The 27,977-nt window shown below is 42.8% G+C and overlaps 1 protein-coding gene and 1 long non-coding RNA gene across 2 annotated transcripts; one reads left to right on the forward strand and one right to left on the reverse strand.

Moving 5' to 3' along the window:
* Window positions 1–2: 2 nt before the first annotated feature.
* LOC133513623 (uncharacterized) lies at window positions 3–7,265 on the forward strand. The gene is made up of 3 exons (XR_009798545.1): window positions 3–361; window positions 5,582–5,687; window positions 7,129–7,265. It is a non-coding gene; the product is annotated as an uncharacterized LOC133513623 (long non-coding RNA).
* Window positions 6,309–27,164, reverse strand: kcnk10b (potassium channel, subfamily K, member 10b). The gene is made up of 7 exons (XM_061844569.1): window positions 26,632–27,164; window positions 22,053–22,468; window positions 9,027–9,144; window positions 8,524–8,684; window positions 8,234–8,426; window positions 8,019–8,161; window positions 6,309–7,650 (listed from the first exon to the last, which is right to left on the reverse strand). Exons 1-7 carry the CDS (start codon window positions 26,684–26,686, stop codon window positions 7,003–7,005), a joined length of 1,734 nt encoding a protein of 577 aa, XP_061700553.1. The 5' UTR covers window positions 26,687–27,164; the 3' UTR covers window positions 6,309–7,002.
* Window positions 27,165–27,977: the final 813 nt, after the last annotated feature.

Genomic DNA, 27,977 nt, shown 5'->3' on the forward strand with positions numbered 1-27,977 from the left:
AAAGCGTAGAAATAGTCTGGTCAGTGACTTCCGTCGGCGCGGAGTTTGACATAAAATGCAGATGCGACGCAATTCCTGAATTTAACATACGTAAGGGATATTGTGCACAGCCATGTCGGAATCCATATTTATCTGTAAAAAGCGTTAAAACATTGTAGTGTATGTGCCAAGGCTGTTGCGGCGCTGTAAAAGCTGCCACAGGAAGTCACCAAAAACAATAAGAAGTCTTAGCGTTACCGTTGTACAGTAACATTTTCACAACAATTGTGGGGAATGCGAGACGAGCAACAAATGCTAAATTTATCTGGACTGACGATAAACTGCAATTTGTTCTGGAACGGAAGCTCAAATCACCGACAAGGTAAACGAGTTTAGACACAGCCCACTACCCAACCATTAATGTCTTAAATGTTGGCGGTGTTCGCGCACAGTCACGCGAGAACTCGCACAAGCACGTCATCGTCTCGAGAAAGTTAGGTTTTTAATGCATTCATATGAAACTGTTTTAAAACATTATATGTATAATTTTCGGGCTCTAAAAACACTGACTCCTCCTTGAAAGAGGACGCAAGGTATTTCCTTTTTATTAATTTCTATTTTCCTATTTATATATTTGGATGAGCCTTTGTGTGAAATGCAAATACAGTACAATATGAATTACAGTAATTTTTTTTTTAATCGTTACATTAGTGGTTAACGTCAAGAGCACATTTAGATGATTTTTTTGTCAAATATTCTGATCAATAAGTGTGGGGGGGAGGGGGTTTGTCCCTCCCGTTTTGCTGTATAAAATCTTTATAAATTCTTGTAATGGTTAAAATTCCAGTGTTTCGCACAATGTGGAACTTAAAAAACTAACTTGTTTTTGTATATAATTTGTATGTATTCTCAGTAGGGCTACTGCTTCTTTTTCTTATCTTGATAGGAGATGTTTAAATTGAATTTAATTACTTTTAAATGCTGCTATTGTGTTTGTTTTGTTTGTTTTTTGTTTTTTCTCACTTTGTTGGCCGCCAGCCAGTGGCGGTTCTCGGAGATTGTGGGGAATGAACAAAGTGTCTAACTTAATTGATATATTGTATTTAAAAATCTGAAATTGAAAATTACAAAATTAGACAACTCCCCACACTTATGAGGTTTCATTACATTGGCATTACCATCGCTAAAATAATTCGTAAAAAGAAAGTGGGGTGGACACAAATGGCCAACGTAGATTCCAGAGGGTAAAAGTTCTTTTTTTTTTTTTTAATAAGTATACCTGGATGCAAAACATAATTTATATCCTCGACATGACACCCGTGACATGTAATATAATGAGAAAAGGTCCCGGTGTGGTGCATGTGCTGTGCCATGTGAGCGCTCACTCCTCCTCCGTCCTTCCCCTTTTTCCATCTATCCGTTTCACATCATGTGCGACACCTCAATAACGCCCAAAAGAACTCGCATCAAACCTGGTGGCCCCCAGTTTTATTCACCCCTCCCCATCCTTGGCTCTTCCGCTTACATCCATCTTATGGAGATCGAGATAAGTGTGGATCAATCGGTTGTTGTATTACTCTACTCATAAATGAAGTATCTGCACAGGTGGCTGTGATTTATCTTGTGAAATTCTGCTTATTGAAGGTAATAATGACGGGGGGGGGTGAATAGGGCTGGGGGAAAAAAACAGATGGGCAAATATAGCAAGCAGGAGGCGTGCGGTGGAAAAAAATTACATAATACAAAACTAATAATAGCATCACTCAGTTTTACGCATAGCATCAGCTTTTTATATCACCTTGTTTACCTTTTATATGATTTGTTACATAATTCTCTTTCGTCAGTTTTTTCGTGTCACAGACAGGATTTTGTGATTCACATTTTCAAAAAAAAATCTGTTTTTAAAAATATCCCACTCATTGTTTTACTTTTTTTAAATTATTTGTTTTTAACCACTGTTTTAAAGTGTTTTTTGTTCCATTTTTTTATCAGTTGCTTTGGTACGTTTCTCGAATCGTCCTCAATATTTGCAAAACCGTAAATGCATTTTTCAAAACGATTCACACAAACAGCAAAACCCAAATGATTCACCATTTCTCAAAATCCGTCAGTCCCTCTTTTAAAATGATATCTGTGCCTGCGTCCGCATGACGACAAGCCCTTGTTCGAATTACACGTTACATCTTAGTGTATATCGGAGATGATTCATATGGTTTGTCCCGTAACTTGTTGACATAGCATCTATGAAAACAGGATAGTATGGTATTATTAAATCTGATATTATGACACCTATTTTGCTATGATGGCCTTTGATGTCTAGAACTACAATAAATAAAAGAAATTAGGACACGCTCAATCTCTTCTGCAGGATTTGATGTGAAGCATGCTGAGTTCCTGCAGGTCAGCGTCTCACACCCCCCCCCCACGCCCCCACTCCCTTCACACTTCTTCTTCCTCCTCCTGCTGTTTCTTCTGCTACCAGAAGAGAGGGAGTAATAGCTCTAGAAATAGCTTTTTTGTCTGTTATTTTTTACTGCTAGTAATATACGGTAAATAATATATTACCATAATTCCTGGGCCTACAGACCGCACCTGATTATAAGCCTCACCCAGTACATTTAAAAAGGAAATACCATTTGGTACATGCATAGGCCTCAGCCGTGTAAAAGCCGCAAGTGCCCACATTGAAACACGAGATATTTACAAAGAAAGACGGTCCATAGAGAGTTTAATGTTAGCGCCGCCGCGCTAACGCTAATTTTAGCATCGCCACACTAACGGCATAAACCGGCATAATCAAAAACATATCGGTAAAAATCACTGAGATGCGGCAGTAACACGCTAGCGCAGCGCAAACAGTGCCGCACAGGTAAAACTCACTTCCTTGGCACATATATTCCAGCGGTCTCACTCTTACCTTTTCTGCTCGATGAAAATGCACAAATTAGCCATATCACCGCATAAACCGCAGGGTTGAAAGCGTGTGAAAAAAGTCGCGGCTGAGAGGCCGGAAATTACGGTAAATAGAAGGTGGGCGGTGTGGAGAGTGCCGCCGAGTTCCGTGAGGTTCTGGGTTTGAATCGTGGCTCCGGGATTTCTGTGGTGTTTACGTGTCCTCCCCGGTGCTTGCGAGGTTTTTATCCTCACAAATAAACCATTTTATTTGGTGCATTAATAATTCTATTTTTAATCAACTAATGTCAAATAATAAAGTACAATTTAGAAAAGTCAGAGAAAATTACATTAAACGTGAAAAAAAACAACCAATATCATCCATCTAACCATCCATTTTCTGAGCTGCTTATCCTCACGATGGTCGTGGGGAGTGCTGGAGCCTATCCCCCGCTGTCAACGGGGCAGGAGGCGGGGTACACCCTGAATCGGTTGCCAGACAAACAACCGCACTCACAATCACACCTACGGGCAATTTAATGTGTCCAATTAATATTTCATGTTTTTGGGATGTGGGAGGAAACCGGAGTGCCCGGAGGAAACCCACGCAGGCACGGGGAGAACACGCAAACCCCACACAGGTGGGTCAGGGATTGAACCCGGGACCTCAGAATATCCCAAACCTTGGGAGGAAAATATTTTTTTTCTCTCTTTCTCGTGTAATCGGAGCAAAATGGAAGGTCGAACAGCAAGGAGGAGCAAAGCAAGCCATGATGAGATGCGCGTTCACAAATTCACAAAGCGGAAAGAGGGGTCACGTCCACCTTGCAGCAACACACACACGCACAAAATTTATAACCATCTCACTCCCCCTGATTCATTTGTTGTTGTTTTTTTTGCGGCGCTGCCAGCTGGCTGCACACATTTGGACGCACGTGACTGCGGGCATGCACGGACCTCAGGCTAATTATGTAATAATGATTTGTGTCTTTTAAGGGAGAAAAGGTGCAGAAAAATGGGAAAATAATCAATAAGGAGAAAAAAAAAAACCTTGAATCCTGCAGAGGTGGGGGCTTGTCGTGGCTAAATGACATAAATTGGGAGCGTTAGAGAATGTCACTCTGTCCTTATGTCGAAGGATAAATTAGAATTGGCAACGAGATAAACTCCACAATTTCACGTGTAAATAAAGCATCTATGAATCTGAGATTTAATTTCCCATTCTTTGCTTTGATCTGAATCATAAGTGCTGCAAGGCACTTATCAGAAAGAACCTCCTCGTAAAAGGATACTGCGCATTTTTCCAAGGTAAAACATCGTTCTCCGTTTTGAGCTTTTAGTCTTTGTATCCACGAGTCACAAAATTTGGAGAAACATATTTTCCTTTTTTTTTCCTCTCATAATGAATTCCATAATTGTTTCTGTAAAATATAGCAGTGCAATGGAAGCAGACATTTGTTTTCCTCTATTATCAGTAGTTGTAAATTATTAACTTTAAACTTGTCACCCCCCCCAAAAAAAAAAATAAAAAACATGGATTGATTCATTTTTTTGTGTTTACAAATTTTCATCTCATTGATATATTGAATCGCCCTAAAATTGTAAAGGTTAGATAAAAATGTAAGATGACACTGTGTTGACATTTATGTTTCTCTTGCCATATTTATTAGCCGCCTCCCAAAAAGAAAAAAAAAAGGCACTGGATACATTTAATGTGAAATTTTCATAAAATGTTCACAACAAATGTTGGATCATCACAGGTTATGGTCATGAAGCGGTTCTAACCTTAGTGTCCGTTTGTACATTTCCTCTTTAAAATACCAATAATCAATCGTAAATTACATTTAAACATATTTGGAGGAATAACAGTACCTTTCTGTTCCATGTAAATGTAAATACATTTGAAATGGTCCAGTATTACACATCTGTGAATATTCGACGGTTTATGGAGAGGTGAACAATTTAAACAGCACAAGTGCTCCACTGATGTCCAAAAGAAATCATTTTAAAAACATGTTGACTGAGGAGGCCGCACGGTGGACTAGAGAGGTGAATGGTTAGCGCTTCTGTCTCGCAGTTCTGAGGACTCGGGTTCAAAATTCAGGTTTGCCAGTTTGGAGTTTGCAATGTCTCCCCTTGCTTGTGAAGGTTTTCTTTTCCTATGTTCCAGAAACATGCGTGGTAGGTTGACTGAAGATTCTAAATTGCCTATCGGTGCCCGTATGTGGGTATAGTCCAGAGGTGTCAAACTCATTTTTATCACGGGCCACATTGTAGCTACGGTTTCCTGCCAGAGGGCCATTATGACTGAAACCGCAAACATTTTTTATTGACCCATCATATTTACACATTAAATTTATCATCTAGTTTTTGGAATCAGAAATCAAGGGTAAAGGGTTTTTCAACTGTTGTTAATGTTTTTTTTAACACAAAAATGCTTGCAGTATCTCAACATCATCATTTCTGATATGACAGTTTGAAAATTTGGTTCAAATTTTAACAAAAGTCGTGGAGGTTGATACACATGATTTGGCTTCATGAGCCACATAAAATCATATGGCGGGCCGCATCTGGTCCCCGGGCCTTGAGTTTGACACCTGTGGTGTAGTGTGTATGTGTGCAGGGTAATTGACGTCTAAATTGCCCGTAGGTGTGAATGTGAGTGTGAACGGTTGTTTGTCTATGTCTGACGTGCAGTTGTCCTGTTCAGGGTGGACCCCGCCTCTCGGCCAAAGATAGCTGGGATCGGTTCCGGCCAGCCCGCGACCCTAGTGAGGATAAGCGGTATCGAAAATGAATGGATGTACAATGCACATGTGAGTACAAAAATGTGGTGTTACAAAAAGTGCCCATCAACCTTGATATCTTTCCACCTCGGAGATGACTGATGTACATTTCATTTGAAAAACACACAACTCCATGCGCAAGCAATATGGCTGACTAGCATGATGCAGTTTACAGTCGCTTCGTGTGTGTTTATTGATCCCAGCCCTCTCCCGCTGTCCAGAATTTATTTAGCAGCAGTCCAAAAATACACAAGGCGCTACACGATGACAAAGCGGCAATCGATAATGTCCATCACATGAATGATGATGTAGATTTCATGTCCAAGTCTGTTTTTTCAGAAAGTCTTATTGAGCAGAAGTAAGCTAGCTCGCCAGCCAACTAACACCGTGACGAAAGCTAAAGGAAAAAAAAAAAAAACATCAGCGATGAGGTATTGAGACTACAGACTCTGTCTCTTCGGTTTTGCTTTGTTTTGTTCTTTTGGCAACAGATTTTGCTTCCCGTGATTTTATGGCACGATGACAGAGATTCCCGGGAGCAGCTCCAAGCTAACTGAGGAAATGGAAAAGGCACATTTTTCTCGACGTACAGCATGCCTGTTGACTTCCACAAAAAGTTAGGGTTTGCAAAGGCTTGTCACTGGGGTGAGACACTCAAAATATTTTTTTTTGTACCTGTGACTCTTACTCAACTTTGGGAACTTGTGTAGGTTTTGGCCCAGGTAAATGGGTACAATTCTTTCTTTTATATTTTGAGGGGCAGGAATGGACTCCTTATGAAAGGTTTTACCTCTCTGTCTAATGAGTTTCTCCAGAAAGCAGCTAATTGATCAGTTTATTGACAGTTCGGTACTGTAAACGTTGACCTTGGAGCTCTCCTTGGAGTCCAGACCAGTGGGGAAAATATTTTTAAATGTACCTCAAGGGGCAGGAGTGGGTTCATTCAGCCGATCTATGTCCCTCCGTCTGATAAGCTTCTTTACAGAACAGGTAATCGTTTTGGTTTTGGATGGTTTCTGTATGTGCCTGTTGGCCTGGGAGTGCTCCTCAGAGTCCAGAAATTTCTCCAGCAGGATACTATTCTTTGAAATTGTACCTCAGAGTGAAAGGTGGAGTTAAAATGATAGTTTGTATGCCTCTGTCTGAAGAGGTTCTCCAGCAAACAGCTCACCACTCTGATTTTGGACGGTTCTGTTTTTGCATCTGTTCAGGTAGGAGCCCTCCTTTAAGTCCAAAAATCATCCCAATGGGGGTACAATTCTTTCAAACTGTACCTCAAGGGGTATGAGTAGGCTCCTACGGACAGAGTCTACCTCTTCGTCTTTTGCGTTTCTTGAGAGAAAACCTAATGGTTCTGGTGTGTAGACAGTTCTGGTATGCACCCATTCAACTTGGCGCGCTCCATAGAGTACTGTGACAGGTTTGTCAAACTGGTGTTCCTCTCTTTCATTTCCCGGTTTTCCTCCTCCAGCTCACCATCTTCTTCGCCTGCCTCTCCCCGCTCTTCATCAACCGGGGTGTTCCCGTTACTAACGCCGACACTGGCCCGTCGAGTGTCCCCGGAGATGTTCCTCCGGATGTCGCGGTTTTTACTGCGCCTGGCCAGCTTAGTGAGTGAGCCGAAGCGGATGTTGAAGAGGTTTTCTTCTGATGAGGATGCTGTTTGCGCCATCTGCGCACCGCCACGGTGCTCGTAGGACTCACAGGCGCCCTTCAGCCGCAGGTTGTTCAGTTTAGTGTCGATGCTTTCCTGGGACGAGGTCTTGAAGCGGCCAGCATCTAAGCTGGCAAAAACAGCCCTCTTCTCAGGCGACAACATGTCCAAAGAGTGGGCCCGCTGCTCCAGACCCAGCTGCCGGCGCTCCATGCTCCGGATGGTGGCAGCCCTCTGGAGCTTGTCATGGATCTCGACGCTCAGGCGCCGTCGTGTCTCCCGGAACTCAGCTCGTACATTCGCCTTCCATTCAGCTGCATGAGCTTTGAACTCTCCAACCTGGGAAAGATTTAGAAGCACTTTGTCAAAACAGTCGTTCTGGGCTAAATTCCACCTATCACTGTCAATTTTTGACTAGAGGATGAGGGTATATTTTGGACTGATGGCTATTTAATCGCAAGTAGCCATTCACACTTACGTTGACCCATACAATTTAGAGTCTTGGAGTACGTGGAGAAATGGAATCACATCCCACGGCAGCTATGTGAACTACTACCCTACCTATCAATGGCCATTTCTTCCTTGCATTATAGTGGCAACACTTTGGGGAAGGCCCTTTTCTGTTTTTACATGACTGGACAAGGTACAGAGTGGCATGATAGATGATTTTGGTGTGAGTTACTCGCCCATGTGATTGTGTACCCTACCTCTTCTTTGGTCTTCTTGGATAGCACTCGAAGCCAGTCTCCGATCATGCTGAGGACAGCCGCAAAGTAGGCCAAACCCACCAAGATCCAGAACCACACCAGAGGCTTGTACCACTTCATGTAGTCAATCCTGCGGTTTCCGCCTGGAAGAAAAACAAAACCATCAGTCAGGATGGACTTAATGATTGCGAGCACACGTCAGGTTGGATACAAACCCGCCACGTAGTCGCCAATCCCCACTGTGGTGAGAGTGATGACAACAAAGTAGATTGCTTCCAGCGTGGTCCAGCCCTCGATGTGTTTAAAGATGACAGCTGGAACAGTGACAAAGACGATGCACCCGGCGAAGATAAAGAGGATGGTGGACGTGACCCGGATCTTTGTCGGGCTGATCTGTTTGTGTTTTTGCTGTGGCGGGGAAGAGCGACGATATAGAACACCGTTAGTGTAGCAGAGGCATCGTTTAATCGGACAATGGGATTAGTTTTCAATACTTGCAACTCACCCTGAAGATCTTCTCCACTCTCAAGATACTTTTCACAAAGATGGTGCCCAACTGATCTCCAATCCCGGCCAACAAGAACCCAAAAAGAGGGATGCCGAAAATAGCATAAAGGATGCAGAAGATCTTGCCACCCTCCGTGCTGGGAGCGATGTTTCCGTAACCTTGAGACACGTCAGAAAATTCGAGACTGCCATTTTGGTACAGCCAAAGAAAGGACAAATGGATTTGTATCTAACATCGGCCTTGTTGACAAGCTAAGAAAAACCGCAATTAAACCCCCAATAAGGCCATCTAATTGTCTTCCAAAGGAAGGAAATGAGGAGGTGGGGGCAGCCATTTTCAGACTATCAATAGAAACCCTTATGTAACGTTCCTGGAACCAAGGCTTGGTACTGAATCAGATCACAGAAAGTCTGTAATTAAGTTGTCCTCAAGGGAAAAAACATTTGGTATGTCAAAGATGGTTGCGACCTCAGTATGTCTGATAACAAAGACTTCAGTACCGATGGTGGTGATGACTGTTCCAGCGAAGAAGAAAGCGCTGCCCAGGTCCCAATAACTGGAGTTGTAGGAGGTGTCTCCGATGGGACTCACCCCGGCACTCACGGCGTCGATGGAGTGCTGCGAACACACACGGAAAGTGCCTCTAGTTTTATTTTTGACAACCCCTCCGCACGCGATCAAGCGAACGTTCCCGACGTCCTCATGCAGCCGCAGCGTTGCAACACTGTATGGCGCATCGCAGCTTTCCATTCATTGGGTCGTGTTTTGCTGCATTACGGCGCCATAAAACCGCCATCTTCTTTTTCACGAGTCTTTTGTGTGGATTCTTTGTTTCACTGTCTCCATGGTAACACGCACCATGTCTCTCAGCTCAGATTTGAAAAGACAACTCCCTCAAAAGCTGCGCGTGAGCCAACGCTCCTCGTGGCAGGATCATAATGCACAAAAACTTTCACACGAAAAAAAAAACGTAGAATATTAATAATCTTTAGGTTACTCGGAAAAATAAGGTAACTAATTCACATCTTTGTTGTTTATTACAGTTTTCTGGCCAAAAATTGCAGTTTAGTGGTGAAAGGATGCATTTCTCTTTCAAAATACAGTATGTGTTTAAAGGTCAAGTGTCATGCCTATAAACATTTTAAAATAGATATTGTAATGAAAAATACATATAACATTATTCATTTCAATGTCCGTACGGAAAAATGAATATGAGCGGAGAGTTGCGGAAGTCTCATTCGACATCCAAGTGGTAGCCATATTGCCTGCATCCTCTGTTCATACCGGGACATTCGCCGTTGAAAACACGGTGTGCCACCTACGATGGGACACGGATGCTCTTTTCAAAGAAGAGAACATCTCACAATTGAGTGAAGTGACCAGGGGCAATATTACCCCCATCGTTCCGAGCCATATTTAGATGATATGCGGATCACTTCTAACTAATAACAGACTCCCAGACAGTTTGTATGAGCCAGCCCGACCGAAGCTGTGCTCTGCACCGACAGGTACATCGACACATTTAGCACCCGTGACTTACATAGACTTAGATTTTTTTTTACATTCTGAGAGGATTAAGTCCCCCTCCCCAACTATATATATATATATATTTTTAGTAGCTACATACACACACATACCTGTCATTTGGAACCCACGAATATCTCTTCCTTTGCACCCGTGCAATCCACTTTTCACAACGAACCGGGTCTTTTGGAAAAGTATGAAGAATGAATCCATCCTCCCGAGTGTTCGAACAATATCCAGCAGTACAAGGAGCCGGCATCTTTGCTAACACGAAGGAGCAACGGGCTACCTTCCAGCAGGTAAAACTAGTAGAAAGAGACGAGACCGCTTGAGTGCGCTACTGCCCTGTACGTCACTTCCTGCTTCTTCTCGAAAACAAATCCCTCGAGAGGATTTTCATGGCCGGAGTGACAAAAAGCCATGTAGGTCAAAATCACATTGTGTGGTGGGAAAAAACGGATGAGTCCATTCCGGCTGCTTTTTTTTCCATTAATATCATACTAAAAATCATGCATTTCATGACAGTGGACCTTTAATGGAAATATATTGCATTTGTATATGAACATCATTGCATTTTTGTGTTAAAACTAACTTATTTGGATAAAGGTTCTGCGCCAACATGTAAAAAATAAAACATTTATCGTATCTTCTGTTAAAAAAATGAGACCAAGATACATTTTTTAAAAACTTTCAATATAAATGTGACCTATAACGTACTCCGTTGTAGAGGGGGGATCCTTTTGTGGGTGAACATAGAAATAAATATATAAATATGACATATTAATACTGGAATATGGCTGTGTTCAGAATTAACCTGTTATCCTCAAACTCATGTTCAACGAGAATCCGCATTTAATGCCTTTGTGGGAAAGGTTTTTTGTGCTTCTTGTGATAACGCGCTTGGCTGTACGAACGTTCCCCCGTTCAGCGCCGCCCCCGCACATTATGTGCAAGCTTTTTGAAAGCAACCGCATCATGAAATATGCATCTACTCTCGTGACATACTTTTGAAAGCGGCGTGACCGATCACTTCAGGTGCACACTTTATACGACTTATTGACGCATCGAATCCACCCTTTTTCCCAAATGAGGTCATTTTGCATACCTGTTGTTAGCCGTCGCAAATGTCAAATGAAACTCCGGATGACTTGTTTCTAGAGTGTTGGGATAGCTATAAATAGTTGTGCAGTATGTCTGAATACTTTATGAGCGGTTCTATTTATAGCCCTCATCTGTTTGCCAGCCAACATGGTGCTACAGTGAAGATGTTGAAAATCTTTTGTAGCGCATGTGCAATGTGGAGGCACGAGGACTCCTTTTGGACCCTATATTTTTGTTCTTTGGCTTTTTTTATCTGCTCACACTACATTCGACTTCCACATCTTTCTGGCCGAAAACATTGCCATGTCAACCTTCCCAACCTACTCCTTGAAATTGCTTGAAATTGATTTATTTAAAAAAAAAAAAAAGAAAAGGTCAATATGTGGCGTTATTGTGTTATTTTCAATTAACATTAAGATAGCGGATTGAACTGGTAAACTATTTTCAATACAAGGTGTAATTGTGGGGGGAACGGTGGCTCAGCTGAGGTTCTGAGGTCCCGGGTTCAATCCCGGTGTGACGGTCTGAGCGCTCCCCCGTGCCGAAAAGTCTTCCTGTGATGAATGCACATGCGTTACGAACAGGGGAACTCTTGGTACGGAGCAGATGCTTGCTGGGAAATCTCCCGGTCTCAAAGTTCTCCTTCTTCTATGTAGAGAGAGCTAAAATATGTTATTACTTAACATATTTAACCCTCACCTAATCTTAAAATAAAAGTTGATTAAAAAAAGATATTTACATACATGTATGTTCGCTGTGTTCATCTTTCTTAGACGTCCATAGCGAACATGAACGCTCAGCGACAAGTTGTTGAATGGCACATGTTGAAGCATGGTTGGAGATGTTTCAGACTAGCTAGGATAGGCTGCAGCACTCACGCGCCCCTTGTGAGGATAAGCAGCAAAGAAAATGGGTTGTTGGATGGATGGAAGGTATAATTGTTTTTGCTTATTGTGACGTGAGTTGTGTTGTCTTCACTAACACTTTTTAGTGCTTCTGGCCCACTTCAGCAAGGAACGCTGGTGACTTATCCTTCAACGCCTGCTTTAAAAAAAACAAAACAAAAAAAGTGTGATACGGCGCCAAGCACTGCGGCACTTCCCCTTAATGTCCTTATCGTCACGCTGGCCAGCCGAGCTGCGCCGATAGCTGCCAAACAAGAACGTCTCTTCGACTGGGAGGGCTGCCGGGAGAATGTCAGGAGCAAGAGCAAGCTTATAGTATGCTATAAAAAAAAAAAAAAAAAAAAAAGACGGGGAATGTCTTTGCCTACCAAGATACAACTCAAAGTCATGTATAATGGATACCATAATTTCTGGACTATAAACTGCACCCGATTATAAGCCTCACCCGCTACATTTTTAAAGAAAAAAACGTTTTGTACATACATAAGCTGCACCTGTCTATAAGCCGCATGTGCCCATATTGAAACGAGTTGAAAGTTTGGGCCACTTGCTTTTATGACCTCATATTACCTCAAAAATATGCAACATTAATTGGACACTCTAAATTGCCCCTAGGTGTGATTGTGAGTGTGATTGGCTGGCAACCAGTTCAGGGTGTACCCGGCCTCCTGCCCGTTGACAGCTGGGATAGGCTCCTGCACTCCCCGTGACCCTCATGAGGATAAGCGGCAAAGAAGATTGATGGATGTTTCTTTTCAGTCCGTATTGCGATACGTTCCGTTCCCTGTTGTGGGGAGCTTTTTTTCTCGTTTGTTACTTTGAGTCAGGTTTTTATTTTTTTTTTTATTTTGTGTATTTTTACTTTTCCACACCCCTTTTATCACTTTTTTGTAAATAAATCATTTTTCCCCCAAATTATGCTTCCTCCCCTGCATCTGAGTCCACCCCTTTAGCTGCAGTTTCCATATATAAATCCAAACAAAACTAAAAATCGCATTAATATCAGATACATGCTCTTTTGTGTGACACGCAAGAATATTTATATTTTTAGTTGACTCCACTTTGTTTTTGAAATCCCGCGGGGTTTGTTATGAAAACCCCAAAATGGATAAAACGTTCGGAATTGCGTTGCACAGCAATGCTATAATAATGCCAAGCATACATATAGCTTTGTTCGTTTGATCCAAAATGCTTTGTTTTTGTACAGTGCGTTTGTTGCTTTAAAAAAAAAAAATGTCCATGATTTTTACGTGACACTGACAATCTAATACTAAAAAAAGTATTAGCTTGCCACAAAAATACACTCTATTAAGTTTAAACTTTTATCCCAAACATTTGCAAAAAAAATTCCCCAAAATGAGATGCATGCTTTTTATTTTTGCTTGCAAATACATTTAAGTCTCATTGCTTTCTTAATTGGCAACTTAAAATGTTAAATGATTGTTTATTACTACTATTGCTAGCTACTGATGATATTAAAATAAACTGCTCTCATTATGATACAGTGCAGAGCTACACCACTGCAAACATAATCATATAAACATCGTTCAGTGAATACCTCCATCAAAACAGCGTATGATCCTCATTAAGAAAAAAAAATATGCGCCTCACGTTATGAACGTCCAGAAAAAGGTTGTTAGCGTGCGGTGATGTAATGATGCTGCAGGTGCGCTGGATCGTGACTCATCACCAAATGCGGCCTGAAAATAATGGCGCGGCGTCACATTGTGCCACAGCGTGCGTCAGCCGTGAGGCTTTGGCAGAGGCAATTAAAAGGGTGGGCGACGCGGGGGCTGAAAGAGCAAACATAAGGACAGCGGCATTGAACGTCTGTTGTCAATGATTTGTTTTTTTTTTTGTTTTTGCAGCCATTCTTCTTATGTCTTCAAAACTCCCCTGCAAAAAAAAAAAAAAAAAAAAAAAAAAAGACCTGACATGAATGAGCCGCCACCGCTCAAAGAATACAAATATTTTGGTCATGCAATCTTCAAAGGCGCTGCAGCTTAGCCTCGTATTCGGATTTAGGTAATTTCCGTTTGGTACGGTACCAAGTTCTACGACACATACAGTGGAGTGGTACCGACCCAGATTTAGTAGTGGCCAATTTAAGAGCTGTTGCTTTTTACTTTGTGTTGTGAACAAAAATTATTTTTTGGAACATGATGTCTATTCAGCCCTCCCTGAGCGTGTCGTGCTGTGTGTAGTTTGGTTAATCGTGAACATTTTTTTTTTTTTTGTGCTTGCTTCAAGCTATTTCTTGCCACTGCCAGTTGAGGTTTCCTGCCAAACTAAACAAATGACCGTAATTTCCGGCCTATAAACTGCAACTTTTTTCCACACGCTTTCAACCCTGCGGTTTATGCGGTGATACGGCTAATTTGTACAATTTTTTCTAACCGCCGTAAGGGGGCACTCAAGCGGAAAAGCGGAAAAGTTAAGAGTGAGACCAGTGGAATATAGGTGCTGAGGAAGTGACTTTTACCGGTCCGGCCCTGTTAGCCCTGCACTAGCGTGTTACTGCCGTGTCTCAGTGATTTTTACCAGTATGTTTTTTTTACCGGCACTAGTGTTAGTGCGGCGCTAGCGTTAGCGCGGCGGGGCTAGCGTGAAACTCTCTGTATACCGTCTTTCTTTGTAACTATCTCGTGTTTCAATGTGGGTTTCAATGTGGGCACTTACGGCTTTTACACGCGTGCGGCCTATGTATGTACCAAATGGTATTTCCTTTACAAATGTACTGGGTGAGGCTTATAACCAGGTGCGCTCTGTAGGGCGGGGATTACGGTACACAAATTTAACCAAACTGACTTTGTCCTGTGAAATTGATATATTTGTTGATGTGTTTTAGGACATCCAAAAGTGTTAAGTGTGTTTAATAATAACAGTACCATAAATCTTAATAGAAACGTAACAAAGAGGACGTTAAACAGGTTCCATCCATCCATTTTCTTAGCCGCTTATCCTCACAAGAGCACATGGAGACAAACAGCCACACTGACAATCACACCTAGGGGCAATTTAGAGTGTCCAATGAATGTCGCATGTTTTAAGGATGTGGGAGGAAACCGGAGTGCCCGGAGGAAACCAACGCAGGCACGGGGAGATCATGCAAACTCCACACAGGTGGGGCCAGGATCAAACCCGGGACCTCAGAACTGTGAGGCCAATGCTTTACCAGCTGAGCCACCGTGCCGCCTGAACAGGTTTTATAAAGTCTAATTCCGCTCTGCCATGAGTGTTCCACTATTTGTGCGCCACTTTTCCTTTATTTCTGCTAATTAACCATTTATATGACTTTCCACTTTAACGGGGGTTCCCAGCTGGCTCCTCTTTAAAGCTTCTCTCACTCCAGAACTCACTCCTGCTTTGATTGCCAATCTGTTCCGATGGAATTTAAGTGTTTAAAAAAAAGTAAAATAAAGGTGATGAATGTCAAAGTGGCCCCTTGCATCCTTCGATTGTTCTGTATGTGGCCCCTTGGAGACAAAGTTTGGAAACCCCGGTGCTAACCGCTTGTGCACCGTGCTGCTACATGTCGAGCTCCAGCTAGGGACAGATGGGCAACACAACAGTAAAAATTGTTTTTTTTTTTTGTTTTTTTTTTGCCATGGCAATAATTTCCAAAGTGTGGTACTCAGACTCCCGCTATTATATTGGGGACGTAAAAGAATCCCGGAATTAAATGTTCAAACAAAACAAAAAGTTGTGCAGTACCTTTGCCAAGTTGACTTTTAACGACAATGCATTTAATCTTTTAGAGCTGTTTGTCTTTAAAGGTCAAGTGTCATCCCTATAAACATTCTGAAATAGATATTGTAATGAAAAATACATATAAGATTATTCACTTCAATCTCTATACAAAAAAATGAATAAATATGAGCGGAGAGTGTGTGACCCATGCGCAAAGTTGGGGAGGTCTCATTCGACATTCAAGTGGTAGCCATATTGGCTGCATCTTCTGTCTGTGATGTCACACTTGGACATTCGCCATTCGCCACCTTCTATGGGAGACGAACAAAAGAGATATTCGGATTTTTCCAACGCCCCTTCTGACACGGAAGCTCTTTTTGAAGAAGAGAACATCTCACAACCAAGGGATGGTTTCGAGCCATATTTAGATAGATTTAGATAGATATGTGGATCACGGCCAATCCACATGCGGTCAAACCACCTCCCCGCCAGATCCACCTCCATGGCAGAGGTGAACAATGGCACCCGCGGTCGCGAGCAACGACGCCGCCGCAGCCAAACCGTCTCCCTGTCCGATCCACCTCTGCGGCGGTGATAAACAATGCCGTCCGCGTGCGACGACGCCGCAGCCAAACCGCCTCCCCGTCAGATCCACCTGCGCAGCGGAGATGAGCCCAGCGCCGCGACGAGCCACTTTGGCAGGGCCACGTCCGCCGATCACGGCTTCGACCAGGGTGGCACATTGACACATGTAGCACCCCTGACTTACAGATTACAACCCCCCCAACTATTGTTTTTTTTGTAACTGTCTGCCTGTCATTTGGGACCCATGAAGATCTCGTCAGTTCCACCTGTACAATCCATTTTTTACAACGAACCGGGTCTTTCGGAAAAGTATGAAGAGCGAATCGTTCCTCACGAGTGTTCGAGCAATATCCAGCAATACAACGAGCCGTCATTTCGACTAACACGAAGGAACAACAAGATACCTTCAAGCAGGTAAAACTAATAGAAACAAAGGAGCCCGCCTGAGTGCACTACCTTCCTGTATGTCACTTCCTGTTTCTTCTCGAAAACGAATCCCTCGAGAGGATTTTCATGGCGGGAGTTACAAAAAGCCATACATGTCAAAATCATGTTTTGTTGGGGAAAAAAAAAACGCATGAGTCCGTACCGGCTGTCGTTTTTTCCATTAATAACTAAGAATCATCCATTTCTTGACAGTGGACCTTTAAGCTTGCTTTTATGTGCAGTATAATTTAATTGAATTGTTTATTTAAGGACAGGCGTTTTTCGATACCTAAGCGCAATGTTCATTTTCTTCGTGGCTAATGTTCAAGTGGCTTACGAAAAATATACTTTTAAGAATGAAACCACTGCCTAGTTCTTGATGACTATCTAGTACGCTGCTGAAAAGGATGTGCGGGTCTGCTCATCACCGGTTGCGTATTTAATTATCGTTCCAGGCGCGGTATAATCATTCCCTCAGCACTCAAAAGCTGTTAGTTAGCAAATAGCCTGTTAGCTTTCACTTCCTGCTGGTGTCAAACGTCCTCGCGCGTGTCTCGCATGGGCTCATCGGTCCAGCAGCTGCTTTCTGGCCCCGCGGGAGGTCGCCAACCCCTGACTCGCGCGCTGAATAATTGATTCCCTCTGGACTCCCTCCCCGCCAAACAAGCCACGCTAAAGGTTTTCATTTCCTTCCCCCGCCTCTGCAAGTGGAGATGCTATCATTGATTTCGCCAACAAACTCTTTTTTTTTTTTTTTCGCCCTGAGGTTAGTGAAAAAGAGGAATGGATGCTTGAGTGAGCGGGCGGGCGGAGAGTGTTAAAAAATGGAAAACCAGACCAAAATGCACCACCGCCGAAGACGTCCGTGTCAAATGCGATTGTTCTCGCGGAAAATGGGCCGCTCCAAATTGTGCGTCCTCCCTCGTCGACGGGGTTATTCCAAGTTTAAGAGGATGTCAAGGGAGCGGAATTATTTTATTATTAGTCTTCCAAAGTGAGTGCATATTAACAGTTGAACACGAGCAGAATTTTCAATGGCGGCCTAGTGGTTAACATGTCCGCCACGCAGTTCTGAGGTTTTTCGTTGGGGTCTCAGCTCCAGTGTGGAGTTTGCATAGTCTCGCTTCAGTATTTGACTGTGGTAGAAAATGGATGGACGGACGGATTCCTCAAAAGCCCAACAAAACTCTAACATCAATGCGGGGACTTCAGCTCTGGTGGACTCGGGTGTCCAACTCAAGGCTCGTCAGTTTTAGATGGCCCAGGAAATTAATTGCAGACATATGTTTTATTTTTTTTATTTTTTTTATCAAACCACTTTTGAAGTAACCAATTATGTTTCAATTCAGGGTGTACCCTTGCCTCCTGCCCGTTGACAGCTGGGATAGGCTCCAGCACTCCCCGTGTGGATCCTCGTGAGGATAAGCGGCTCAGAAAATGGATGGATGGCACTTTTGAAGTCAACTGTACAATAGTTGTGATATCAAAATATTACAAAATGCTAATAATGAAATACAGGGGCTTTTGTGTTTTAATATCCATCCATTCATCCATTTTCTGAGCCGCATATCCTCACAAGGGTCGCGTGGAATTGCGGGAGCCTATCCCAGCTATCATCGGGGTACACCCTGAACCGGTTTCCGGCCAATTGGAGGTGTTTTAATATGAGGAAGCAATTATAAATTCAACTATTTTCACAAAATCTGGGCAGCTGTAACGTAGCAACAATGGAAAACAAGAATGTTAGTGCTGAATGAATTTAAAGCAACGTGGGTAAATGTTTTACTGTGCAGTTGAATAGTAATATTAATGCAAATAATTCGATACTAATTATACCAATAAATGACTCTTATCTGGCAACTGCTAATGAGCATGTGGCTCAATGCCTAGCATTGAATTAACCAGTGATGCGTGCATTTTCTTTTGCGATGAGAAAAATGCGCATTTTCTGCTGGATTGACCCAAATACGGTGATGCCTCATTTCTCGACCTCAATCCATTGCAGAAAACGGTTCGAGAAATGATTTGTTCAAGAACCGAATCAATGCTTCCTATTACAATGAATGGAATAATAAATAATGCGTTCCAAGCCTAAAAAAAATTGGGCTTTTTAAAGCATTTTTTCCTGATAATAAACTGCATATTAGAAATACATAAATCGTTTAAATACTTTATATAATAAAATAAATTAAGAAATATATTTATTTATTGCTTAAAATGTATGCTTTAGTAGTAGAGTATGCTAGGCTGGGAGTGCATTGCCGTATCTGTGGCGACACGGACCCCAGCCTTGTAAACTTTTTTTTATTAACAAAAGTGCAGAATAACTTTAAATAAGCAACTTGCCTTCTTTGGAGCCTTGATTGGGGGTTAATACGGTAGTCCTCAATATGAAGAAAAACAGTCACTACCGGGACACGTCTGTGTACAGAGGCTGCGTTGTACAGAATAACAAAAGTGCGCTGGTTGCGCCACGCGCGTTATCTCATTTCTGGTTTTTTTTTTCGGGGGGCGTTTGAATAGACAATAACAAAACGCGTCGTGGGTGGGTCAGCTGCTTTTGGCACATGTATTATGTTATTTCTGGGTTTTTTTGGGCAGTGTAGGTATTCACAACAAAGCGTGTCGTGGGTCAGCTGATCTGGCCACGGCCAGTATGTTATTTCCGGGTTTTGTCGGGGGCGTTCGAGTTCCGATTTTCGTTCAAAAACAGAAGCAAAAAAAACCGATTCGTTAAAAAACGGGGACGTTCGAGGACCGAGGCTTTACTGCATGGGCAAAAGAGAGAGAGTGACCAACACATACGGCACGCTTGAATGAACTTCCCCGTCGTGTTTTTTTTAATCAATCTCAGTCGTCTTTGAGGTCCATTTACGAGCTACCGCCCGCACAACTTCCATTAGCCATCTTTTTTTTTACAGCCGCAGTGACTTTGGATCAGTTTTATGTGAAACTGCTAATAACGGAAGGTCATTAATGATCGTTGCTCAAGTATAACATATTTCACACATTTTATGCACTCGGGGGGAAAAAAAGTTTGCTGTTGGACAACGCTTCAAAATGTGCGTGGAGGCGTTGTTGGAATCACGCTCTTACTGAGCTGCACTCACGCTTTGCTATGTTGGCTCAGTAATGCTTGAATAAATGTAGTTCAATTCCCAGCAATGATAGATAGATAGATAGATAGATAGATAGATAGATAGATAGATAGATAGATAGATAGATAGATAGATAGATAGATAGATAGATAGATAGATAGATAGATAGATAGATAGATAAAGTACTTAAAATTAAAATACTGCAGCATTGGTGCTAATTAGCATATATAGAGTCTTTTTCCATTGCTTACAGTGTTAAAATACTGTAACATTGGTGCTAATTAGCATAGATAGATAGATAGATAGATAGATAGATAGATAGATAGATAGATAGATAGATAGATAGATAGATAGATAGATAGATAGATAGATAGATAGATAGATAGATAGATAGATAGATAGATCACATGATGTGGTATGCTTTTGGATTATGAACCTATTATAGACATGTGGAAGGTCTATTTTCAAATAAAGGCGTCCATTTTCCAAGCCGCTTATCTCTCTGCCAGAATAAATATGGAAATATAGCACCACGCTTCATCACAAATCGGGCCCAGAAGTGCAACAAAATCAACAGGAGAACTTTCGTTGAGGGTATACTATTACCAAAGTGTTCCCCACCGGACAGCTTTTGTGTTGTCTTATGTAATGTTTGCCATAAATTGTCTAAATGCCTGAAGTGCATTATGGGTTTGTATCTGCCTGAAGTTATGACTGAGGTCCCCTTGTGACATTTACCCGTCAAGCAAAATGCTTGGTGTATATTTACCACCATTTATAAGCCACTTCTTAACCGTACTACTGCTGAGGCCAACCCAATAAAATCACTTTTTTACAAGTCAATGCCACGGCTGGCAGTTTATTTTTATGCTTCGGAAACGATGTCTATTAAACCGTTCAACCCCTCAGAGTTAATATGAACCTCTTTAGGTTGTGTCTCGTATTTCTCATGTTAAGTCCAATTAATATTTCCAAGGAAAGGTATGCGGTAAAACTGGAAATTGCAAGCGCCCGTAATTTCTGACCTACAAGCCGCGACTTTTTTTCACACGCTTTCAACACTGCGGTTTACGCGGCGATGCGGCTAATTTGTGCATTTTTTTCCGAACGGCACTCGAGCGGAAAGGTAAGAATGAGATTGGCTGAAGAAGTGACTTTTATCCGCCCTGTTAGCGCTGCGCTAGCGTTAGTGCTAACAGGGCGTGTACTAGCGTGTTTCTGCTGTGTCTCAGTGGCGTGTCTCAGTGATATTTACTGGTAGGTTTTATTTTAACCGGCCCTGTTAGCATTAGCGTTAGCGCAGGGCTAGCTTTAGCGCGGTGTTACCACTAGTGTTAGCGCCGTGCTACCGCTGCGCTAGCGTTAAATTCTTTCTGTGTACCGTCTTTGTAAATATCTGGTGTTTCAATGTGGGTTTCAATGTGGACACTTGCGGCTTTTACACAGCTGCGGCGTATCTATGTACCAAATGGTATTTCCTTTACAAATGTACTAGGTGAGGCTTATAACCAGGTGCGCTCTGTAGGCCGGGAATTACAGTAATTACAAAAAAAAAACAATACATAAGGGAAAGGGATTGCAATCCCCAGATACCATGCAAATATGCCACTTCCTGGATGTGTGCAGAGGAATAATTTAATTGGGGGCTTAGTCAGTTCGATGCGACAGCGATGCGGTGCCATAGCTTTCCGTTCCATGGAAAAAAAGAAAATATTGCGACATCAGGTTATTGTTACGATAAGATTTGACATACAGTCAACCAATCTCCCCATCAGATCTGAGGTTACAATGAAAACGTGGCACAGCTTACTTCCTGGTCCAAAGATAAAGCAAAATGGATGAACAGCCATATTTCATTCTGAGTAGAATGAGAAACCCCTCTGACAAACGTTGAAGTCGTTGAGGTAGTTTTTGTGTAATCATGCTAAGAAAACCAAGCAACAAAAACTTGTCTTACCTTTCACTGACATGCATGATAAATACAAATTGTTGCAGAGAAGGATCTCTTAATCCTAAATGGGATGGTTAACATCATTGAACTTGGGGTTAAAGGCTTCTTTTTCAATAAGGACGCTCTGCACATAAAGGATCCAACCACCATAATTCTCCAGGGGACATGACCGGGCAATGAAACCAGAACTAATCGCCCGACTCCACCCGCCAACGGCCATTTATAAAAACGCTGTCCTCAACTCACCTTGATGAGAGCCTCCAGCTCGTCGGGGGTAACGCAAGGGTGTCTTTCGAGGAACGACGCCTTTTCCAGAGTGATGCTGGTCTTCTGGTCGCTCTCGAACGGTTGCTCCAGAGCCCTGAACACCAGACCCCCGCACACCAGGTACAGGACCACCATGAAGAACACGGGCACCACCGTCTTCCATTTCATGACCGAGTGCAGGGCTGCCAGCGAGCCGTCGCAGCTGGCGTCCATGCTGGCGACCACGCTGGCCGAGCGTGACGAGATGGACAGGCGGGGCAGGGCGCAGTGACCGTTGGCTTTGGGATCGCAGCCCATCGGGTTTTGCATAGTGGCCACGCTGGCCTGGACCAGGCTGGACTTGACCATGCCGGGCTGAGCCTTCTTGGGTGGGACCAAGTTAGTCTGGACCGCCACTGGAAAATATCATACGGAAAGATTAAGTTGTGTTCAGATTCAGTTTCTGAATGCTGTCTTGCAAAACGTGAACTTTGGTGCTGTTCAATTAATTTCCACATCAGTGCGAATCCCATACAGACCCAAAAGACAGACCAGTGCCAAAATCCAACCAAAAATGATCAGTAACTCACAATGTGTGCTAACATGCTACAATGAAATCTGCAATGGTGAAAATCGCACCTATCACCCGCTCCAGACCAAAATAAACCAGATGAAATATTCATAATTCATTACAGTCTTTTAATCTCCAATAAGAGGACAGCTTGCAGTTTATGTGTAGATATTTATTGTGCTCTGTTGATGTTCGGATTGCACCTAGCATCACCGGAGGCGACCTTTAAATCGTCTTTCCCATCTGAGAAATGAGTTTTAGGCGCTGTACACGAAAAGCCATTAGTCATGTGGAAGAGAGGCCCGGAAGGCTCGAAGGCGTTGCCCGTATCACTAATGCAGAAGAAAAGCCCATCACCGTTTTATAGGATTCCATTAGATGAAGAAAACATCCCGACTTTCGACGCATTTACTTGAATGATAATGTAAATAATACATGAATCTAAAAGGATTTGAGGAAATATAAGGCACGGATAAAGTACAACAACAAATAGAGTGCTCCTAATACAGTATACTTGTATGACAGTGGTATGAAAGGAGAAGGTACTTTTACTTTATTTTTACCATCCAGTCATTAATGTCTTTTTACACGGGTTTTGTTGGATTATGCAGTATTTTGCTTTTTATACACATTTAGGACAGTTAAGAATGTTAAAAAGATGATGGGATTCCTGGCTTTACAGTTTTATTTTAATGGGGATACTGTATTTGATATCTGCACAGAGTTGTTTGGGAGTACAAATTTGGTCCATCCATTATCTACTGCTTTTCTGGGTCGGGATCCAGGGGAAGTAGCTTCAGCAGGGCTACCCAGACTTCCCTTTCCCCAGCCACTTCTTCCAGCTCTTCCGGAGGGATCCCGAGGCGTTCCCAAGCCAGCCGAGAGACACAGTCTCTCCAGTGTGACCTGGGTCATCCTCGGGGTCTCTTACAGGGGGTACCTGCCTGGAACACCTCACCAGAAAGGCGTCCGGGAAGCATCCAAATCAGATGCCCCAGCCACCTCATCTGGTTCCTCTCAATACGGAGGAGCAGCGGCTCGACACTGAGCCCCTCCCTGATGACCGAGCTTCTTACTCTATCTCTAAGGAAGAGCCCTTACACCCTGCGGAGGAAACTTATTTCAGTATCTTGTTGTACCGGGATCTTGTTCTTTCGGTCAAGACCCACAGCTCATGCCCATTGGTGAGGGTCGGAACGTAGATTCGCTTACTCCCTCTTTACCACAACTTTACAACAACAAGTTTGGTCATGGAACGGAATTCTCACGTCAAGGTACCACTGTATTAATTTATTTTACATTGATCTAGTTTTGCTAAAGAGAGGTTCATTTTTTTGAACAATTGTGTGATGTTTATTTTATTACACCCTACCTAGTCTAAGGTTAGACCTTCAACCTGATAATGCCCCGACCTCACTGTGGTAAGACAAGGGTGCCTCAGGGCACTGGACAGAACCTGGCAACCACTACAAACACAACACCACTAGGGAGTGGCACCGAGGTTTCTTCCAGGGAGGCCCTCCTTTTTGTTTTGATGGCATCGACTCGCAGATATACGATGTGATAAACGCACACACGGGTCCACGTGCAGTAAGTCCACGGTTGCGGAATGAGTCAAGGACATCCAGGGAGCGTCCCATTCGCTCCCACAGTCTTCAATCTTGTTACTTCAACCTTGTTGGATGACTGAATCAATTACTGCTAAGTGATTCCTTTTTTGTTCTCCTCCAATAACACCGTAGAGTGACAGCATCGGGCTATTTTTAGAAAACGAAATATATGGCAACTTTAAAGAGTCAGGCAGGAGAAAAAGGCCCAGACCCAATCAGTATTCAGGGAAGCACGGGGGATGAGGTCCTGTTGACAGGGAAGCTGGTCTTACAAAGACATCATAATATTCAGTCAATGGAAGAAAAGTGATTTGTTGTCCAAATCTATATACAGGCCCCTGATTAAAAACAATGTGACTGAAATGCACATAAAAGTAATATTTAGTCCAGCTGAACTAAGTTAGTATTAGCTCTAGCTCCAGCTATGCCACTGCTAACTTTAGACGGCGATTAGTTGGCTAATGTAGAATTAGTTGTGAAATGTTGATCATCTAGAGTAATACATTTGACAAACATCATATGAGAGAGTTGCTGTCCCGATCCCCAACTGGGAAAAGCTGAATGTCATTTTTATATGGCATTTGTGTGCGACTGCAGACAGACTGCATGGCTAGCACGTCATTACTTGTGAGATGGAGAACTTTAAGCTACTAGCATTGGCCTGATGCTGGCAAACTAGCGCATAGTTAGCTGTGAGATGGAGTATTTTAGTGCAACTGCTAACAGGAACTACTACCACAATTTTCTGTTAGAAGTTTATGAAAAGGATAACGTCACTGCCAATATTAGCCGCTGGTACTAACCCCTAACTGATTTCAGGACTTCTTTTTTTCCTTTCGGCTTGTCCTGATTAGGGGTCCCCACAGCGTGTCATCTTTTTCCATCTAACCCGATCTCATGCATCTTCCTCTCTAACATCCATTGTCTTCATGTCCTCCCTTGTTTTTTCAGTGCCACCGTCTCTAATCCGTACTTCATGGCCGGCCTCACCACTGTTTTATAGACTTTGCCCTTCATCCGAGCGGAGACTCTTCCGTCACATAAAACACCAGACACCTTCCGCCGACTGTTCCACCCCGCTTGGACTCATTTCTTCACTTCCTTACCACACTCTCCATTGCTCTGTATTGTTGACCCCAAGTATTTGAAGTCGTCCACCCTCGCTATCTCTTCTAACTGAGTTCAGGACAACTGCTAACATTTGTGTTGCTAGCTGTAAGACGGTGTAGGCTACTTCTGTGCCACAGGTGATGCTAGTAGCAGACACTAGCCACAGATTTTGATTAGTTGAGTCAATATTTTGGTGCCATTGCTGTTAGCTGTACACAATGCCACGCCCGCCAAAGATATTCCACCTACCGCGTTGAACCAGGAGTTAGACTTCCGGTCACCTCCAATAGGCTAGCTGTTGTATTTGCACTTCAGCATAGAAGATTTTAACTATAACTCATTTTTTATACACTTTTAAAAGTTCATTCATGAGGCTTATCTGCAGTTGTGTTGTCATAATGAGTTGGAATTTGCTGTTGACTTATTTTTACACTTGCATGGACTTAGAATGTGGCATAAGATTGCTTATAGGTGAGAGTTTCATATGCAAGGTGGGGCTAGGGGTGAAACTCTATTTTCATATTTTCGACGGGGGGAGGGATGATTTCTAACTCACTCGGCATTGCGGAACGGATTGTGTTCACCCTTACAGCTCCCACTGTATTGTATTATAATGTGAATTCTATTAACGTCACTTATAACGTATCTAGAATCCAAAGCACCAACTCTGCCTCCTATCGATTGGGACTAATCGAATAAGGCTTGAGTGGGAAGCAATGTTTTCAACTGATCCTCGCTCCTCACAGGAAGCGTGCTCAGCCCGATAACGTGAAACTCCCGCGAGTGATGCTTTCACTTGACGCTAACGGGGAAATGTTTTATTTTTGACGAGAATATGATCACATTTATTTCCTATTTATTGTTTGAATAAATAATCGACGGTAAGAGTGATTCCGGTAAACAAGAGGCCGTGTTGGGGATAAAGGAAGGTTGCAAGGAGGACGCATGAAAGCCTCACCGATGTGCAAAGTTGGGCAAAATCGGAGTGTAGTAGCTACTGCTTCCGGGTACAAAATAAGACAAATGTACCTGTCATCGTTTTTATGTAACATTTTAGAGAACAGGCGAATTATTCCCAATGTTACGTTTTAAAATGTAGCCTTACAAGACTATTTGCAACATTTAGTGAATGCGAGTTTACTTGTTTTCCACGGAGAACGACACCAAATGCTTTTGTTTTGGCATTACTTTTGGTTGCTATGCGTAACCGCTCAAATCAGCCGTTGCGTGAGCCAATATTTCAATTGTGAATGTTTTTTTTTAAAATAATATATAGCCATGTACTAACCTTGTTCGGGGTCCCAGTTAACTTGTTTCCTCTGGTTTTCTGTTGGGAATTTCATCTTTTCCCAAAATATGAATTAAATTAAATTAAATATTTCATTATAACCGCAGACAACAAAAAAAATTTAACCGATTCAGAAAGGTTAAAAAAAATGAAAAATAATAATTCTCCATCTTCAGAATCCAGCGCGTCTTCTTTGACGTGCCTCCTTATGACAAGCGAGCAAAACCGATTGTCTGTTGTTCGAGTGTCCCCTCCTTCCCCCCCGCACCTCGTCTGGACCAAGTGAGATACTTTTGTTTTCGAGCGAGGGGCAAACCACAAATCACTCCACACACACACACAAAGATGCACGCATGAGCATGTACATGCACACACACTAGGGGGTGGCACGCCCTGTGGGTGCCCACCCAACTTTACGCACTCGCCACGGGAAGAACGAAGGTGTTATAACACACAAAAAAAGGATGCTTCCTTCCCGAGTGTCCATTACGACCAAACAGACATACAGTAGTACCCTTAAATATACACTTGCATCAAATATGTAACTCCAATACTCACTCTTGGTTTTTTTTTCCCCCAGCGTGCGTAAAAGAAAAAAAATATATATTATTATTCCCTCATCGTTGCAGGCAGCCGGTGAGTGTGCGTGAGCACATGGTGCAACGCGGGCGAGTCACGCCCAACCATTGGTGGACCACCACGGTGACATCATTCATATGGATGAGGCGCATGATGCATTATTGAGGAGACGACAGACGACGGGGTGGGGGGGGAAGTCGTGAAACGACCCATTATCGGAGTCGTTTATGTGTAAGATGAGATGTTTATTTGAAGCTTTGTTTGCTTATTTAAAAAAAAATGTCAAACAATTGAAAGCGTATTGCGGGTTCAGTATTCAACACGAAGACTGTGCCCACCCATGACATAAATTCATTAGTCACCTACTGTAAATGGGAGGATGCCGTGTGGCTGTGTGAAAGCATGCAAAATGATGACAACATCAGGGTCGGAAGTGGGTAGGAACACGTTACATTTACGTCGGTCAATTTACTCAAATAACATTTTGGATAAATTCTCCTTGTCCGAATAGTTTTGATGAAGTGTAAATTTTGTTTTACTTTTACTCGAGTATTTATGTGAAGAAGAAATTGTACACTTACATGCGGTGGAGTGTGGGGCACCTGGTCATGAATTAGTAATAAACAATTGTTGAACTATTCTTGAGCGGCACGGTGGATCAGCTGGTAAAGCATTGACCTCACAGTTCTGAGGTCCCGGCTTCAATCCCGGACCTGCCTGTGTGGGGTTTGCATGTTCTCCCTGTCCCTGAGTGGCTTTTCTCCATG

The sequence above is a fragment of the Syngnathoides biaculeatus genome, chromosome 15 (assembly GCF_019802595.1).
Source record: "Syngnathoides biaculeatus isolate LvHL_M chromosome 15, ASM1980259v1, whole genome shotgun sequence".
Taxonomy (NCBI): domain Eukaryota; kingdom Metazoa; phylum Chordata; class Actinopteri; order Syngnathiformes; family Syngnathidae; genus Syngnathoides; species Syngnathoides biaculeatus.